Source organism: Hesperophylax consimilis, chromosome 23 (genome assembly GCF_061612785.1).
Source record: "Hesperophylax consimilis isolate HC1 chromosome 23, BYU_Hcon_1.0, whole genome shotgun sequence".
Classification (NCBI taxonomy): Eukaryota; Metazoa; Arthropoda; class Insecta; order Trichoptera; family Limnephilidae; genus Hesperophylax; species Hesperophylax consimilis.
The window spans coordinates 8,583,644-8,604,638 of NC_142858.1; the positions used below are offsets into that span (position 1 = coordinate 8,583,644).

At 32.7% G+C, this 20,995-nt stretch overlaps 1 protein-coding gene across 1 annotated transcript in view; it reads right to left on the reverse strand.

The window, feature by feature from the left end:
• Evi5 (ecotropic viral integration site 5) overlaps positions 1 to 20,995 on the reverse strand; it is a 196,649-nt gene that overhangs the window by 27,636 nt on the left and 148,018 nt on the right. Inside the window, exons 3-4 of the mRNA XM_089646099.1 lie at positions 14,086 to 14,188; positions 1,185 to 1,391 (exon numbers count right to left, since the gene is read on the reverse strand). Of these exons, the coding sequence (XP_089502225.1) occupies positions 1,185 to 1,391; positions 14,086 to 14,188 (310 nt within the window). The remainder of the gene's footprint in view (positions 1 to 1,184; positions 1,392 to 14,085; positions 14,189 to 20,995) is intronic.

A 20,995-nucleotide genomic window follows, 5' to 3' on the forward strand; every position in this document is an offset into this window, starting at 1 on the left:
GTGTCGAACGCTCTGCCTCTAGACCGCGAGGAGAGGTATCTCGCGCGACGAGAACCGCGTATACAACGTGTACTCCTCAATTGACTTGTCCCGCGCAAATTTTCGTTAAATGAATAATATCACATAACCTCTCGTTAACGCTTTATATAGGGTTGAATCGAAGATATATCGGCAGTGTGAAGTCATATCTGTCGTTTTTCAAAATATTTCCGTATATTTGTCCGTTTTGGAAAAGATCTATCGTGTTTTAACAGTCTCATACCCGTATGGAGTCTGAATTTGAAAAACATTTCTAAATTTTTAAAAACTCACTTACGGCTGTGTTTTTTACTAAAAAAACTTGTCACTCACGTCTGCGAGGGTAATTAGTCGCGTTATCGGCCTTGATTAGTAATTTTAATGATTCAAAATAAAAATAATTAATCAAAATACAGAGCGACTCTACCGGCTCGATTTGTAAGCTATATTTCGACCAAAATATCATATAGGTACCGACCGTTACTTCTAGCCAATTACTCGAGTGAACACCTGCCGGTCTAGAGTCTCACTAAATGGATTTAGACATTTCGGGAGATTCTCGGTTAAAATTAAAAAAATTATGTAATTTTTTACTACATTATTACAAATCATGTAGATATCTTCTTATATGTATGCCTGACAAAGTCGCAGCACGAGAGCATTTTATCACTTTTCCTCGTATTAAAAAAATCTCAAAGAAAAAAAAAATAGTTAAAGCGGGGATCGAACCTCGGTTCTTCACGACGACAGTCGGGCGCTCTGCCTCTAGACCGCGAAGCTGAGTTTGGAGAGTGACCTAAACTAGGTATATAATATTAGCTAGGCTCCTATAGCGAAATGATCACGGTTTTTCGTGACGGTCATGATTCGGTTTTACTCCGGTCCTCGAAAATGCATAACGCGAGTAAAGAAGTTTCACTTCAAAAATTCAACACAAATATATATTCTCCTTAGTTCTAAAAACATCATTATCCCAGATTTAAAACGTTTTTAATGTCCTTACAATCATAATATTATTTATTGCTCTTGTAAAACCTTACGGAAATGTACGAATTTCTAAATTTCTCTTTACACTCCCACCGTTACAATCCAACTGGCTCCAGAAGGTTGGGAGCAATTGGGACTTATGTGCGGTATTCAGATTTTTTTAAATGTATTTAGCTTACCAGAGGCGAGGGAGACTTGTGAGGCGGTGGAGCTCTTGCGGGAGTGGCCAGACGCCTCCGAGATGGAGTTGCGCGAGTGGCCCGAGGCGCCGGAGAGCGAGTTGAGCGACTTGGCGTCGGCTTCAATCATTCTGTTGGCCTCCTCCAGCCGGGCGAGCAGCTGCAGCTCTGCAGATGGCAGGCTAGCCTCCGAGGAGTCGGCGGAACCTAGGCAGTCGGTGACGGGACACAGTAAATATTATAGAACATTACATTTCAGAACACCATAAAGCAAGGGTCCAAATTAAGCAAACATGAAAATTTCGGGGGTAAAACTGAATTGCCAGGCTCCTACCTAAATATAAATACACAAAAATGAACATACTATATAATGTAATAAGGTTGCGGTGTTTTTATGCATATCAGCTGATCGCAGTTTATTCTAAATCTGAAACGCACCGAATGTTCAAATGGCACTGATTAGCTATTTATGGACGAAGTGGCGAATATTTCAAACCACCCAGTCTAAACTAGGTTAATTTTATGAGTTATAATTAGGCAATAATAATTTGTATTGACTAAGTAAAATTTAAATAAATATATAATAGTATATTAAAGTATAAGTGGATAAACAGGTCTTTAAAACACGCGCGATTTTTCGAGCACGACGGCGTAGCCGAGTGCTCGAAATAAAGCAAGTGTTTTAAAGACCAGTTATCCACGAATACTTTACGCTATTTTTTTATTGGTACACTTTGAAAACATAAATATTGATATTATTATTAAAAATTTGGAAATAAGAACTATTAATGAATTCGTGATGTGACATCACAATATCTTGTTGTCATGGAAATGGAAAAACACAATTGACATTTAGACTTCACATTTTGTTGATTTGTTGATGTTGCCATGGTAACTTTAAAAAACGCGCGTTCCATAAAGTGCGATTTAAACACGCTAGAGCGTACTTTAAATGAGTAAAAAAGGGCACCAATAACAAAAAATAAGTTATTTACAGGGTTAATGACTTATTTCCGAAGAAACAAATACAATAAAAGAATTTTGACGGTACTATGTATTTTCGATTATATTTTTGGTACATTGTGAATAATAACAGATCTCGTAAAACTAACGGAGAAAAGAAATTTATAGTTGGGAAAATTTATGTTTGTTTAAGATTGCTATTTTTTTATAGTGCAGTTTATTTAGAATATCATCTATGTAAATTTGTAATGTTGCATGGTAGAAGTATGATGTAATGTTGCATGGTAGAAGTATGATGTAACGTTGCATGGTAGAAGTATGATGTAATGTTGCATAGTAGAAGTATGATGTAACGTTGCATGGTAGAAGTATGATGTAATGTTGCATGGTAGAAGTATAGTGTAATGTTGCATGGTAGAAGTATGATGTAATGTTTCATTGTAGAACTATGATATAATGTTGCTTGCTAGAAGTATGATGTAACGTTGCATGGTAGAAGTATGATGTAATGTTTCATTGTAGAACTATGATGAAATGTTGCATGCTAGAATTATGATGTAACGTTGCATGGTAGAAGTATGATGTAATGTTGCTTGGTAGAAGTATGATGTAATGTTGCACGAAAAAAGAAATTTTAAAATTAGTCCATAATTTAAAAATGATGCATACAATAAAAGAGAAGAGAAATTATATTGGAGATCTTCTTTCAATACTTTGTAGGCACATAATAAAAACACACGAAATTTTCGAATTTCCGGTAAAAATAGCTCGCAGAACAAAAACGCAATTTATTCAAAAGGATCCGTTTGGTACCTACTGTAATATAATTTTAAACTAAAAGTTTTAACGAATAGGTAGTCAATGTAAAAACTTACCACGTGTTTATGGATAGAAACTTATGATAAAAGTGCACCATCCGCAGAAACAATGCAGTACGGTGCATAATACAGGATGAGTGATGTCTGAAGATAATCAGGTATCATGTTCACGGTCAACCATATCAATTAATAAATCCCTATTTTAACCAGAGCACAATGTAAATCGTCCAAAACAAACCAATTAAATATAAAATGAGAACCAGAATGCCTAAAATTGGATTGTTGAATAATAATTTGACAATCCAGAAAAAAAACAGATTTCCCTACAACCTGTGCATGAAGAACGGCGCGATGTGACATTTTCCTCGATTTTATGAATTTTCCAGAAAAAAAAACATTTGAGTTACAATTTTACAAAAGTATTTAATTATTGTTTTGTACCTATTTAGGGATGGACATTTGGGAAAATAAACACCAAAATAAAACATTTCCTACAACCGCATAAAATAAACAATATATCATACTACAGGGTTTTCCAATAAGAGGTGTTATTTTGAATAGCCCGCTATTTGGGTAGATGTTACTTTTGAAGCTGTCATTTTTTGACATTTGAAAATTAGAAACTACGCCATTAATACAAATGGAACGATACACGCTTTGAAATTATTAAAATTCACTTGAGTGAATCAAATGCAAATCATCTTGAGTGATGAGGCCCATTTCCACCTCGGTGGCTTCGTCAACAAGTAAAATTGTCGCATCTGGGGCTCGGTAAACCCAATACTTATCGTTTAAAAGCCTCTCTATCCTCAACGTGTGACTGTTTGGTGCGGTTTATGGTCCGGCGGAGTCATTGGACCTTACTTTTTCGAAAATGAGGCTGTAGCAACAGTTACGGTGAATGGATCGCTATCGAGAGATGATTAATGATTTTTTATGGCCGGAATTGGATGGTATTGACCTGGACAACGTTTACTTTCAACGAGACGGCGCTACGTGCCACACAAGCAACGAAACCATTGATCTTTTACGATTGAATATCAAAATAACACCTCTTATTGGAAAACCCTGTATTAAAAGAAAAAATCTGTAATTTTTTTTTTAAAATGACTTTATTGAAATATATGATGTAATATTCACATTGGATCAGAATATTACTAATAGGTATCGGCTAAATGTGTAAATAATAATACACAACACAAATTAATGCTTAAAATATAATTTCAACTAGTAATCAGTTCATAATAATTATATATATAATAATGATACAATCGAAATTAGTATAACCAGTAGGAGTCATATATTCAATAAATTGATTTAACACAAAATGATTTAGCTGCGTTAATAAAATAATGCCAAAGAATAGTGATATTTTTCTAACGAAATTATGAATTTTGTAACAGGGGCGACATTTCCTATAATTATTGTATAAAACAAAATAGCATATAGGTGGCGAAAAATGTGAAAGTAAACTCCGTGGGGTAATGTTTATCCCTCAGTTATTTGAGTAGAATGCGAGGAAATAAGAAAATGATTAATATTGCAGGCGAGTAAATAAAAATAGTATTCAAGGGCGTGAACGGCTAATGAATTTTAGGAACAAAGCCTAAATGATAGCAAATAAAAGAACACAGATATATACTTATAGGAACTAGAAAATGGCAGAAAGTAAGGGGAAAATTGTAGATTTTCCTGAAGCGTTTGAAAATATCAAAACTGAAGTTCACAAAATAATCGAATAAACAGATAAAGCCATCTCAATTATACAAAATATTATAATAATGTTAATAATCACCAAGTAATAGGTTTTAGTAAAAAAGTATGCAAAAAGAAAGTTTAATGTGGCGACGAGGATGTGAACTCAGGATCTTCCGCGTAAGGGCACCTAATCTATCACGTTAATCTTCAGATCAGTCGATTTTCTCCCTTACCTAGATAGTATGATTTTTAACAAATTTAATCAAATAACTCTTTAATGTTTCAATTTTATTAATTTAATAATGCAAGAGATGCAGTCATCACTAAATGGCGTCGAGACTGTCGAAGATCAGCCTTCCACATTTTTTTACAGAATAATCGACTAATTGGTTTATTGTGTGTGATGTGTTTTTAAGAGCTTTTCCTTAAAACATTCATAATTATATATATTATGTTCGTAACGATGATGTTGAAAGATCAACAATTTTATAAAAATGATATCCCCCCCCCCACCCTTCACCCCTCGGTCTGGTAAGATAATAGGTAAAAATAAGATACCTAAAAGCGAGGTACCATATCGAACCTTGTGGTGTTCTCGTCATGAAACAATTAAACCCGCAAGCAGATCCAATTATAAGCAACCAACGTAGGTATGCCGGAGGGCGTACCAACTACGAACAGTAGATACCTATTTTAGGTGACGGAAGACATCGCACGCAAATCGACAGAGATTAAAATTTAGCAATTAATAATAATCCTTAGGTATTATGCAGAGCCAAGCAGCTAGTGAATCGAAATATCACAATGGAACTGTCTCCGTATAAAGGAATTAGGCTTAATGAGTCCCGGAGCATTGTACTTATACGAACATACCACATACATAATGTTGGATGTCGACAGTATTATTACTAACATTGTACCGTACGGTATTATTACGATTATAATCAAAACCTCCTAGTGTGATTTAGGAGGTTTTGGTATAATACCCCTCAATGTCTGGGTGCATTGTCGATGCTACCCGCTGTCTGGGATGTCGCCATTCTGTTTATATACTATCGCCCATATATATTTTTTATATATATTTTTTTTTTTTATTTTTTTTTTTTTATTTGGTTTAGTAATAATAACATAATGTTGCCACACAATAAATTTCCAATTCTTCATTAATATTATGTCTAGCTTAATTTTATTATATTTTACATAAAAAGAGCCTTCGAAAAATATGTTAATTTCGACTACCATAATAAAATATGAAGATTCAGCTAAATATTCATTTAATTGATAATATATTTTTTTTAAATATTCTTCACTATAAGCACCCTCTAAATTGCCAAAGCAGTTTGTCAGCAAAACAAATTCACAATATTAATTATAAAACTAAAAAACACATTTTTAAATACATTAACTATTTTTTGTTAGTAAGATTGCAACATTTTTTTTTCATAGAATAACTTCTAAAAATTAACACTACATAGAATCAAAGAGCATACGAGGTGTTTAAATCATAATTATTATTCTGAATTCGCTAACCATATTTTAAAAACAAATCATATAAATAAGGATCTGGATACAAATATCAGAGTTTTACAATCAGATAATTAACGTAATTTTACAAATAAGAAGTGAATTAAATATAATTAATAACCAAATATTTATTACTATCAGCTATCTCCTAAATTTGTTTTGTCATCATAGGCGAGGGCAGGGGTGGCAGCCAATATATAATGATAAACAGTGTGGAAACAGGAATAAATGTTTCACATTGTTATTTCAGCGAAAAATGCTGCATGTGCAATGATGGAGGACTTAGCTAGCAGTGTTTTTGAACTCACGTCCCATGGGTGGGAATCTGACGTATTTGTCTAATCGGCTACTAGCTGGTTAGACTGATATTTTAAAAAGGTTTAAGAATATACTAAAGGATTTTCGTCAAAATATTGTTGGGAAACTGACTCTCGAATCGAAAGCATTTATTGGTTTGAGCTTCAATCTAGTTTTTTTGGCTTTTCCGTGCCTTTTGAGATAAGTATAACCAATTTTCCACCCCCTTCGCTGTCACCACTCACTTCAGTTTGGGAAGCTATAGTTACACAAGCTCCGAGTTTAATGAGGAATTGAACCCGAGCGACGCCGGGTACACGTCAGCTTGTATGTACTAATTTCAAGTTTATTCAGACTATTTAGTTTTTTTCCCGTAAGCTCTATAAAAAAATTAAGCTACCCCCCTAGCTTGGAAGCTGGCGACGCCCGTTTCTCATTAATATCTAATTAGTTATCTCCTCCTTCTAATCCTCTCCCATCACTTATTTCTTACAGTTTTATTTATGTCTATAATACTACTTGTATGTCATTCTCATTATTAGTATACTTTGTATCATGATGAAGGAACCCTTGGTTCCGAAACATGTTGATTTGTAGCAGTAAAAACAGTGGCTAAAACTAAGTGTTTCACTATTATTTTTTTAAATATTGCTTTGTTTAAACCACTATTCAAGAAGTAGCGTTAATTTATACAAAAGCTTTTCTAGTAAAAAATCACTTCCCAAGCGTTAAACGGTGTTTTACTTAAACTTTGAATAAAGACTGTGCAAGCCCAGATTTGAGTTCGAACTAATATTTTTGTTCTTACTAATAAATCTTTAACTGGACTGCGAAAGAGCTGGGAACATCGCAGTTTGGCAGACTGACGCATGATATTCCCGTATTAAAAATTAGGTCATTTCGGACGTTTTATTTTTTGATTGGCGTGAATTTTATAAGAATTCCATTTTTTGTAACATAAATCCCTAATGCGTGTGTAAGTAAATGTTGGATATAGTAACACTAATGCCTAGATATTATCTTTGTTTATTATCTATGCCTAAGATTGTCTTTTCTTCGGAACCTCTTCCTGTCAAGCACTTGTTAATCGATTGTCAATAAGAATGGTTTATTTATTAAACTCAACACAATTATAATCGTGTTCTTATTTCACCACAGTAAAACAGTAAATACAATTACAAGGAATCAACTTTTATATTGCGCAAACACGTCAAAAATGTGAAATGTTTAAAATGTGAAAACATGTTAAGAAGAACTGCTGCGCGACCTTCTTCAAATACTTGACCAAATTAAATAATATTTTTTTGTCAAAAGATATTGCAAATATCTAGTACGGAGATGTGCTGCTTTATTTATTTGTTTTTTCAATTAGAAAATATAAGCCATTCAAAATTTTTATTTTTAACAGTTTAAGAGGCAACTATGACAATATTTTGTGTGATAACGGTAATTATTAAAAAAATAATCTTTCCCAACCTACAATGACATATATATTAAATAAAACATTGTAAAAAAAGCATTTTTTGTGTCAGAATTTAAAATTTATATAAGACAATTTTACATTTTACTATACAAACATTTGTGTTCCAGCGTAAATCTATCGTTTGAAAACTAAATTTCAACCCATTAAAAGTTTTTTTAATAATTCATTTATTTTGTATTTTATATTTCATTATATTTGCACAGTAAAATAGGAGAGATTATTTTTTTAGTAATTACCATTAAGTCACAAATAATTTCCAAACTTGCCTCTAAAATCGTGAAAATCGTTTTTTTAACTGATCATATTTTCTAATTTTAAACGAAGATAAATAAAGTAGCACATATCCGTAGTAGATTTATGCTACATATTTTGATTAAAAAAGTAGTTTTTAGGTTTGGTTGCGTATTTCGGCCTCAAATGCAGATTTAGTTTTGGATGAAAAAGGTCGCGCAATGGTTCGCCCCTTCAATTGTGAAATATTAGCAATGCATATACTCATCTCAATTCGTTCTCCGGGCAAAAGTCGTAGTAAGGTGAGTACGAAGGCACTAAGCAACGCTTCTATAGCTTGGAAATGATGATGTCATTCCACTCGAACAACGAGTGGTTCGAGTGGAATGACTTTTGACGTTTGGCGTATGTATGTATACCGTCGACGGAACTCAAGTATAATAATGTCGACCAATGCATGTGCTTCCGACGGCGATTGCGAGCGGCCTGGATTGGAGAATCGATACCCTAGGCGTTTATTGTCATTAAAAATTGATACATGAAATTAATAATGTTTGTAAAAAGTTAATAAAACAACAGAAAATAAATATTAATTTTTCTTAATTATTCCTAGGTTCATGCATTTCATCGCAACTTTGTAACAAATGTTACATTATTTACAAGCGAAAGGCTGTTGCGTTTCTTGCTCGCATCGGTCCATACCTGAGAGCAACCTTAATTCTAAAATAACCAATTAGAATTAATGAATGTAAAATATTTTTTAAGTTTTTTTTAGGTTTATGAACACCGATTTCAATGGAGGATAGAGAGTAATGTTATAATTCTTACACAACGGGTGAATAGATTAAGATCAAGAAGAATTGACAAATTAAAAAAAAAACAAGATACCTATTTTACGGTTGATAGTGAAGTGCCATAGGGAGTCTGAGCGGGTCCCCCAATCTGAGGGTGGAGTCTGCAGACCCTCACTCATTTCACCACGAAAGATACAAGTTGATAGGGAAATCTCGCGCAAAATGCCCCAATGGTAAGTGACAGATAGTGCACGTCCGCTGCAAACTTAAAGCGCTGAGTGACTGAAACGGGAAGACCGATAAACCCCCGCCACCCCCAGGCCGCCGGTGCAGTGTTCGAAGGGCCGTCGCTTTCGTGCGAAAATCAAAAATGCCACAACCTGTCACGTACTTTTATAAATAAAGATGAATATATTTTGAGTTTTGCATGTTGGAATGGACACATTATTATTTATTTTCACCATGTTTAATGTTATCAAAAAAAATACTCGTACCTATATATTTATTTATTGTTCTACTTTTATTTGTACTAACGCACAACCTTTTTAGTCGGAGGGCCAACGTATCCATTTTAAATATATTGCCAGAGTCAGGGGGGCAGCGTTCATATATAGCTTGATAAGGTTAAATTTGCAGTCGACGGCATCGATAGTGTAAACTTTTCATATTTTATGTAAATACCGCACAAACGTCCAAACTGCCGAAACCAATAGGTTTAAACTTATTATAAATCAAAAAAATTAATTATGCACCTAACTAAAATATCGCTTTTCACAATTACCAAAATAAACGCTAAATCTTAAGTCATGGTTTCTAAATAAAATATGGTAGGGTAACTTTTGTATTTTATAAAACGGTAACCATTTAATAAAACAATCACAGAACGCACAAGAAAAGCGCCGCAGACGAAAATATTTCCATTATCATTCAAAGAAACTGTAACGCTAACTAACTAAAGTAATTTATAGACAATTTAATTCGAAAGAAAATACTACATAAATCATTTCCACTAAAATCTGTTTTAATTTTTTGGGTAGTGCCGAAGAATTTTATTTATAAAACCATAAATAATTTTTTTAATGAAATATTCGCTAAAACAAAAGAAAGAGGTATTTAAACTACTTTGCCTACGCATTTCAATTTTTTACCGATTTATAATTATTCTCTAGAACACTTTAAGTTTCGAAGTTCCAAAAAAATATATGGTATTTTTTAAGATAGGTAGTACCTATCTATACATTTGTAAAGCAGAAATTCCCAAGATAGAAAAAAATCGCAAAGTAAACTCCGAAAATTATATAAAACACGTTTCGTTCTGTTATTTAATATTTTATAGGTTAGAAAAAAATCACATTTTATCTTTAAATGTAACTTCGGCATTTGTCAAGAGATTTTTGCTCTATTTCAAACGAGTCGTGTTTTATTAAATATTTTCACCATTTTCACTTAATTATTATCGTTTTTTCAATATTAGTGCGCTCCCTCTAACATTCGTATTTACATATCTCCATGTATAATACATCAATGTACTCTCTTTCAAACCATCTTTGAACGCTTACTACGGAGCCTTAAGGATTTTATAAGTCACATGCTAAATACAAGACGTTCCTTTCAGATACCCGTTGATGGTAAATGATCAAATCTGTTTGCTAACGTATTTCAAGTCCGATGGGCGGCCTGCCGTGTGCTCCACGCATTGCTTCTATGGGAGCGGAGTTTTCGGGTGCAAGGGACCAGGGCCGGTCCTATGCGAGGCACTGATAATACCTACCACCTAACACATCGCTCTTGAGATTATTTTTCATTAAAATCGCACCCGCGTTTCGCCCGGTGTTTATTTATTTATTCATCTTAAGTTAGCTCACATCTTCGTGTGTGCTAATAGTTTTATAAACATATAAACATGTACATTGTTTGGCAAACATAATCTTTCTTTAAATATTTCAATAAAGTCACAAAAAAAGAAACATTAATAATTGAGATAGACATATTTTCTTAATTCATTTTTGAACTTATTAATATTTTCTATCACAGCAATTTCCTTCGGGATTTTGTTATAGAGTTGAACGGCCTGGTACATCAGAAATTTTTGGGTGCTTGTTTTTTTTCTTGTTGGCAATCTAATGTGCTTAGAATTTCTCGTCCCGTGTCCGTGTATCTCGTTATTGTAATTTATGTGTGACAAGTGAAACGCGGGTGCGACGCGGATGCGACGCGGGTGCGACGCGGGTGCGACGCGGGTGCGACGCGGGTGCGACGCGGGTGCGACGCGGGTGCGACGCGGGTGCGACGCGGGAGCGACGCACTCACGCTACATTTCAAAAACGCACTGATGACGACACGCAGAGTTTCTGACATAACGCCAAGGCATTAAACACCGCAATCAATTGAAAGCACCGATAAAAATTGAATATTATAATATTTTGATCGGCACGAAATATAAAATAATACAACATTATAATGCCTCATTTCGAAAAAGGAGGAAGTATGTACACCAATTTATTATTACAGAGAATATTCTGTGGAGATGGGTATAATCTAATTTAATTATAAAAATCTCAAATTCCTTTGAATGAATAAATGTATATAATAATAATAAATAAATTAAGAAATGGAAATACCGATTACGATATAGAAATTCTGAGGGAGACTAATATAAATCAAAACGCAGGCATTGTGTTTTTGTCATTTCGGATGGATTAGATACATCGCACGATTATATGAATCTTTCAGAATGTTTGTTTTAATTACCGGAATGTTTAGATTATACCCATTGTTCCTGCACGCCACACGGGAAGAGGGTAGAAAACAGAATTCTGCAGAGCAAGCATCAGAACGAGCAATAATTTCGGACGTTGGGTTTCCCACCTCCGAGCTCCGTCTTTAACGAATGTTTCGGATAGTCTTACATTGTACATCATCAGGGTAAATACTAGATACTACACTCTTCCCCAGCAATTGAAAACTCCGATCATGCTACGCTTTCCCCGGCCTCTTATAAATACGGGGTGGAATTTATAAGTAGCACTTTTTGAAGACGAAATGAAGATACATGATGAATGATCTAAAAATGTGAAACGAGAAGTCAGAACCAAACAGAAGGAAAGTCTAATACTGGATTGTTTTTGATACGAGTTTTATTTATTAGAAAAGTGTAATTTTGTGGTGGAACATTACAAGTATTAAATGATAGACCATTGTATAAACACTCCAACCGGTTTGAAGTTAGATATAAGTTTATAAGCCCTGAAGAAGGTAGGGTTGAGTCGTAACCGATTGTCATGTTCGAATAAATTAAACGATATACACAAAGTTTGTTTAGTATTTTAGGCTTCACGTAAAAACATCAATGTTCATCTTAAATTCAATAAGCGTTAAACTACATACAGATAATTTAGGTTAACACATAAAATAATCACAATAGAATGAAAAACTTAGCACGCATGAATTTTTTATCCACCTACCTTAGACCTTTGGAAATCGAGGGAAGCATTCCAAATTTGGTACGACGCCAATTCGTAGATTATTTTTACAATGTAACAGTTAAGTGTGTTTGTAATTATACTTAAGAGCTGTTAATGACAGGCTGTACCAGACATTCAAGACAGACGTTGCTACTTATTTAAATATATTTCAATGATAATAGATAATTGTGTTTAACCTACATTTTTTTATAAAATTAATATCAACATGTCTCGAAACCAACGGGTCCTTGATACAAAGTATGAAGGTATTTGAAAAAAATAGTATTACGTATAAGAGTGTATATATAGACAAGATTAAAAAGTAAGCGATGGGAGGGATAATAATTAATTAGTTAGGTATTATGTAAAACAATAATATGAAATAATTACATATTATTTTATATATTTACAAATGTAGGTATTATGTAACAAAAACAAGGCGCTTAAATACAATAATTATGTAGAATATAAATTTAGTAGATGGCTATTTAAAAAAAATGTATTTGTATATCATCAAACTAATTTTGGTTCTATGTGATGATGTTAAATATTCCTGCGTAATGCGTTAAATTATCCACGTTCAAACTTAACTCGTTTTAAATTTAAAAATTGTGGGAACCAAGCGTTTAAATAATAATTCTCTATTTGAAATGAGTATTTCTTTTCTTTAAGTTTTTGACAGTTCCAAATCTGATTCTCTAATAATTATTAGCGATTAATAACGGTGTGTATCTAACAGGTTCATTCGTGTGTTTCTGATCGATCCTGAGGCAATTTTTTTATAAATACTTTCAGTTTCACAAATCCTACATTTATAAATACTTTCAGCTTCCCAAATCATACATTTCTAAGTACTTTCATTTTTCCAAAAACTTACATTTATAAATACTTTCAGCTTCCTAAAACATACATTTATAGATACTTTCAGCTTCCCAAACCTTACATTTATAAATACTTTCACCTTTCCAAATCCTACATTTATAATTTCCCGTGGGGACTGCGATACTTCATAATATTAACCTTTTGTATTTTCTAATATTTCAAATTTAGTTCATTTTATTTTGTACGAGCAATTTTTAAACGTTTATGTTAAAATAATGTTTTCTTTCCAAATGTGGTTGGCAATTTCGGAATAATTATTATTAATCAAACACCTAAGGTGCTCTTTAACTTTTAAGTTTTACCTGTATAAAAAGATGTTTCAATAGTTCAGTACGCTTCGTATCCTTATGAAGGAACCATCGGTTTCGAAATATGTTGATATTTATTAATAGAAATGTAGCGGTTTAAACAAAGTTATTTAATTTAAATAGCGCCACGACGTTATTTTTAAATTATTGAAGAAATGATTATTATTAATAATAAAAAGTTGATGATATCATTACGAATCACTCGTTAGCATGACTACTAAATCGAGAGACTACGCGTGTTCGAGAAGTGTTTAGCATACTCGGAGTACCGTTAATATTTATGTATAATTATGGTTGGGTGAAGGGGAGGTATATATATATAATAGGTAGGTTACGAATCGTTAGTTGCAGAACCATCTTGAATTGTTCCGAGTATATATATTAGTATTATCTAGTTAGTTCTGTATATTTTGTAGGCAGTGTTCAGAAGGGTGGTTACCTTCAGAGGACGTTTGCTGAAGCTCCCTGGTGCTCGTCGGCATTTCTTGTTGTGGGGAGGAGTCTTTTGGTAGTGGGAGGCTATCGCCGGGGGGATCGCGGGCCTGAAAGCAGAAACCAGCACCAATCAAGCCAGGCCAACAAAACAATAAATCACAATGCACAAAATAACTAAATTGTATCGGCTGAAAGCCATACCGCTAATTTGATAACAGCTAACAATGTTAGCTGAGAGACAAACACAACCAACACGCTTTATGTGATTCTGCCGCTGAGCGATCCATTTAAACTTCTAACATGCGTCATTTAGAAAGAGGGAGAACAGGCAGATGACAACATACCAATCAGCGCGATAAGCAACTTCGTGATTGTTTTTAATTTATTAAAAATAATACCGTCTAATGGTGTGCAATACAAAATTATGTACTTAACAAGCAATAAATCATTTTCATAAATTAGTTGTATTTATTGTGCTTGTGGCATTAAATAATCAGTTCTTTGGTAAATATCACAGCGGTAATACTGTGCGTAAAACAAATAAGTTCAACAATAAAATGTAACAACAAATAAATACCATGGCAATTGTTACATAACACAAAAATATATAGGTAGTATAAGTACCTACGCAAAGTCTTATTTTATGCAGAAAAAATTCTAAACATGTTTGTAAATTTAAAATACTTAAGAGTACATAATTGTATATATTTCTACTACTAGTACTAGGTTTTGCAAAAACGCTAGAAGCTACTATAAGCAAAGTACAGAAAAGAATAAAACGAAGGTAAAAAATTCTCGATAGCGTTTTGTTCCTGTAGGGAGTGAAAGCTCCCGATACGACGCAACGCTTCTGTGGCTAGAAAGTCATTTAAATAACCTTCACGAAAGTTGTGATGATCGGAGCCCCTCCGGTGGCTTTCTCTTTTCCAATGGGTGCAATCTCTGTGAGTTTTGAAACATTTTTTTTTTTTTTTGTTATATGTGTTTATTCAGTTTTTTTTATTTGTACATTATTTTCTCTCACTTAGATCTTACAAAACTGATTAATCAGTTTAATTGTAAGAAATCTCTCAGTTTTTCTATTTATTAGCTTATAACAATATATTTAATTTCAACTTGATATCTTGGTACCACAATATTAATTGTTTTTATGTTTGACGGAGGTAGAACGATCTAATTTTCGTTTTTATTTTTGAATGACATGTCTCATTTTTAATATCTTCTGGTAATGAGTTAAACAATTCCGGAATTTTATGTCTTTTTGTTCTATCTCCGTATACATTTTGCGATATTTAAATAATAAACATTTGTGCTTCTCTATGCCTAGTAGGGTAGTTATGGTTTACAGGTTTTTTGAATTCTGTATTCCAGAATTCATCTAGCGTTAGTTGGTAATCTATCCTACTATGTATAGAGAGCACATTACACAAAGAAAACATTTTTTTATAATCGCCTACACATAATTGTATTTTTTTTTGCCTGATATCAATTTTAGGAAACGGATTTGTAATTGTTCTATTTTATTTAAGTACGTTTTATACGTTAATCCGTAACTATTTACTCCGTATCCTATAATTGATTCCGCTAATGCATTATATATACAGTATAATATATTTTTATTGACAAAGTTTTTTAGGTGATAAAATTTCCCTAATATGGATCTTAATCTATTACATACATTTTCAATGTGATTTGACCAGTTAAAATTGACATCTATTGTAAGACCAAGGTATGTATATTGGTAAACTTTTTCTATGTTTGGGCATTTACATGGCAGAGATTGGTTTTTTGTGTGAAAACAATCGTATGAATGACTTTTTATATGTAGTTCTTTATCCTGACAACTTGCATATGGAGAGTGTATAAGCATATATTTTGTTTTTTTTGCGTTAATAATAATTCCATTGTCGTGGGACCATTTAATTATGTTATTTAGGTCTGTTTGTAAAAATTCCTCAATTTTCTGTAGATTTCTGTCAGCACATATGATGCAAGTATCATCTGCAAACATGTAACATTTACAACGTTTTATTACGTTAGGTAAACTGTTTACTTGCATTAAATAACACGTAGGTCCCGATATCGACCCTGTTGCTACTCCAGTGTCTGTTAACATTTCATCACTGTAAATTCCGTCAATTTTAACTTTAATTTTTCTATTTAACAGATAATTTTTAAACATTTTATTTAAAGGACCTCTAATACCACATTCTTCCATTGCCTTTAGTAATGTTTGATGGTCCAATGTGTCAAAGGCCTTTTTAAAGTCTATAAAAATTATACCAACGTAATATTTTTCATTTAAATGACAATTTATGTGGTCAGTGAAATTAGAAAGTAATTGTGTAGTACTTTTTTCTTTTTGAAATCCGTACTGTATGGGATTTATGATTCTGTTTTTTTCTATAAAAAATTGTATTTGGTTAAAAATAGCTCTTTCAATAATTTTATCAATACACGAGAGAATCGCAATTGGTCGATAGTTTGTGAAATCTTTGTGATTTCCTGATTTATAAATAGGTCTGATGATGGATGTTTTAAGTTCGTCAGGCATGATGCTTTTATTTACACAAAGGTTAATTAATTTAGTAAGGACTGGAATTATATTATCAGCAATTAACTTCAGGTCTTTAATTCTTATTTGGTCGTTGCCTTCTGACTTTTTAACATCCATATCATTAATTATTTTTTTTATATCTTTTTCTGTTACAGGTCTAAATCTCATTGACATAATAGCAGGAGTTGTATACATGTTACGATCTAAGAATTTTGTAGTACAATTGTGTCTAATGTCTTTTATTTCATTTACGAATGTTGTAGCAAATTTATCGCATAAAAATTTTGTGTCTCCTTGATTTCCCATATGTTGAAGGATTATTTTATCTAAATTTTGTTTAGGTTTTCCTATTAGTTTGTTTATTTCGTCCCAGAGTTTCCTCGGGTTTCCGTTTAAGCTATTTATTACATTTTTGTGGAATGCGTTTTTAGTAATATTAATATGTTTGTTTGTTTTGTTTCTATGTCTAGTATATTCTAAACGAAATACCGGGTTATTTGGGCTATTCTTACATTTTCGGTAAAGATAATCTCTTTTTTTAATCATGTTCTTGATTTCTTCAGTAACCCACGGATTGCTGTGCCTAAGATTATTTACAAATGATATTTCTTTCTTCGAGGACGAATAAATATTTTCAAATATATTTTTCAAACTATAGTACAGTTCTGAGGGACATTCAGTTTGTAATAGTTTTCCCCAATTTACTAGTTTTAATTTAGAATATACCATTTTACTATCAATGATTTCCCTTTTTTTATTTAAATCCTTTGTAAGTACCTCTTTCCCGATTGCTACTCCTGTTATATAATGGTCGGATATTTTGTTAGTTACAATACATGAAAATACAGTGTTACAACGGTTACGTATTGCAATATGGTCGATACATGAATAAACATTTTTACCGTTTAATATTTCATCCCGGGTCACATCTAATATTACACTTTCTAAACCATTTTCACTGAGTAGATTTTGATATTCTGTAATTACACTATTTTTGGTATCCAATAGGTTCAGGTTAATGACACCACAGTACAAGTAATTTGAATCAGATGAGGTCATTTGTAATATTTGCTTTAGTTCCTTCAGATATATATTCTTGTTGCTGCTCGGCGGACGATATATTGCAAGGATGTTTATGATATCTTGACAAACAGTGGTTATTTCCCCGCAGATTGTCTCGCAGCTTTTAAAAGAATTGTTTGTTTCTTTAAAAGTATGATTGTTTTTTAAGTACATGATAAGTCCTCCTCCTCTTCTTTTTTCTCGAGTATTTGCAATCGCGATGAAGTTTGGAATATTGAACATAGATATTGTTTCGTTTTTAGTATTTATTTCCGTTAGAAAGATTACGTCAATAAACTGCAGAACGTCATTAATTTGTGCAATAAATGAATTAAAATTCTTTTTTAGTGATCTTATATTTAGGTGAATAGCCACAAACCTCATTTTGATCTTTGTATCATTTATCCAGCTATCCAAATTATAGCATTTTATAAATTTATGAGTTTGAAATAGTGTTGAATCTTCCATGACGTGAATTTATAACTGATAAAATAAGTGTTCCGGGTCAAAAGGTGTTTTTATTTTATTGTTAAATATATCTGTTTATATCACTCTCATTTTTGATGTGGATGATTTTGCCTTCACCTTCACTTCTTACTAATATTTTTGCATTTTGAACCCATATATATTTAAATTTTGTTTTCATTTTTTGTTTTGTGATGTACAGGAGGTCTTTTTTTTCTTTAGTGAGATTTTCGTTGATGTAAATTCGGCCATTATTTCCATTTTCGTATATATCATTGTTTGTCAGTATGATTTTCTTTTTTTGTAACCACTCGTCTCGGTATTTTTGACGTAAGAACTTCACTATTACATTAGCCGGTTTGGAGTCTGTTCTATTCGGAAGTCTCCAAATTTTTTCAATGTTGTCGCAATTTGTGTTTAGTTTTTCCGCAATTTTTTTAATGGGTATTTCAATGTTTTCACTTTTTTTCATTTCCAGACCAAACAATTCAATATTACAGTTTTTTTCTGCTTGTTCAATCTCTTGAATTCTATATTCCAGTGCTTTGTTACATTTTTCTAGGTATGTATTTTTGTTTATAACTTCATTAAGTTTGTTCTCGTTTTCTTTTAGTTTTTTACCCAATTCCAAGTGTAGCGATATTAGCTCGTCGTATTTTTTGGATAGAAATTCAGTAGACTGTGTGAGGGTCTCCATATCTTTTTTCATACTGTACATAATGCTAATTTTTTGATTTATTTCATTTAGAATATTCTTCATTTCTGGGATATTTTCTTGGTTTGAACCTTGTGACCCGCTGCCCTCGGCTCGTATGTTCACGACTGCGTTATCACCTGCGTTCATGTTTATCGATCGTTGTGTTTCACATATTTCGCAAATAAATTCCCTACCGACAGTGGTGTTATTTGAATTTATACATAATTTATGAAATGTTCCACTGCAGACGTTGCACTTACTTGTTTCACTGTCTTTAGCGAGATATTTTTTGCATTTTTTGCACTGCACCATTTTTGATCACTTTGAGCGCTGCCCGTTTATTTATTTTACTTTTACAAGTTTTATTGTTCTCACTATGGTTTACACCGTACGTGTTCGCTGAGAGACGCGAGACGTGTATACGTGTATATGTATTTGAATTTTTTTCTGAACCAAGTAAATTGATGTTATTTTAATTTTATTTTATTGTACAACAGATTACCACAGAGACGGAGGATGTGCAGCGGATGTCAACCATAGGATAGGAGTGGGATGGATGAAATTTAGATCCGTAACAGGAATTTTGTGCGACACGAAAATGCCAATAAAACTTAAAGGAAAGACATACCAGACTATTGTTAGACCCGCGATAATGTATGGCTCCGAATGCTGGACTATGTACAACTCCTACTCTAGGCAACTCGAATCAGCAGAAATGCGAATGCTTAGATGGACCGCAGGAGTATCATTAAAAGATAAAATTAAAAGCTCACGCATTCGTGGTAGCCTGGGTGTCACTGACATAAACAGTAAGCTAGAGGAACGACAGTTAAGATGGTATGGGCACATAAGACGGAGACCACCAGACCACACAGTGAAGCAGGCAATGTCTATAGAGCTTCAAAGACAGTCATCCAGAGGTAGACCAAAGAACTCCTGGATGACCCAATGCTCCAAAATCCTACAAAGAAACGGCCTAGATGAAAGCGACACTCAGAACCGAAGAAGTTATAACCTGAGAACGAGAAGAGCCGACCCCAACAGCCTACCTAGGCAATGAGTTGGGATAGTGCTAGGAAGAAGAAGAAGAAGATTTTATTGTACAACAGATTAATTATCCACAGAACAAGATTTCTTATTTTAACATTTGAGAAGATTTATGTATAATAATTAAGGCAATTAAATATATACAACTGGAGATATTAACTGAAATTAGAAAGGTCAGAGTTATATAATAATGTTGTGTATGTCCCATTATATGTCCATTTAATACATACAACTATATGTTTCATGTAATGCGTATAATTCCCGCAATGAGTTTATTAACTCCTGGGAGTACAATGCTTAATATAATATACTATATTCTGTATTGTATACTTTTAATAAAAAAAAAAAAAAAAAAAAAAATATCTGAAAAACTAGAATGTGTCCACCACATAAACCACATTACAAATAATACTATGAAGACATTAGTTTTAGACATAGGTTTTGCTGAGAGCCATTAAAACTATAATTCACTTCCTGTCATGAAAATTGCATTTGTCTCATTAGTTCGTAACCATTTAGATCACTAATTCCGTGGTTTGGTCACCTCTCTAAAAAAAATTACATTATAAATTTCGAAAGAATTCAGCGACAGTTTTTACGATTTATTAATGTTAAGTTAAATATTCCCTTGAAACAAATGAATTACAACTTGTTTTATTAAAGACCTTAAAAATACATGCCTGAGGATCTACGAAGGAGAACCGACCTATGCTTCTTTTATTTTAATTGTTAATTCGGAGCTCGACTAGTTGTCTAGTTAAGGCGATGCACTACGTCGTGTAATATTTTAAATTGAGCCGTTATCAATAACAACCCTTACGTAGATGGCGATAAGGTTTAAATTCCCGCTTAACACCATCCGCCTGTTTTGATTTATGCAAGAAAAAAACATGGCCAAAAAGTGCCTTTTATTTTATTTTGGGGATTTTCAGGCATAAATATTTTTTTTTTTCGATTATTTTATAAATAACTTAATTTTCCACATTATAAAATAAAATCAAAACCAAAAATGGGTTCGTAAGTAGGAGATTTTGAACTTTAAAACAGTTTTCATAGACCTTTACACTATTTTTTTCTGGGCTTATA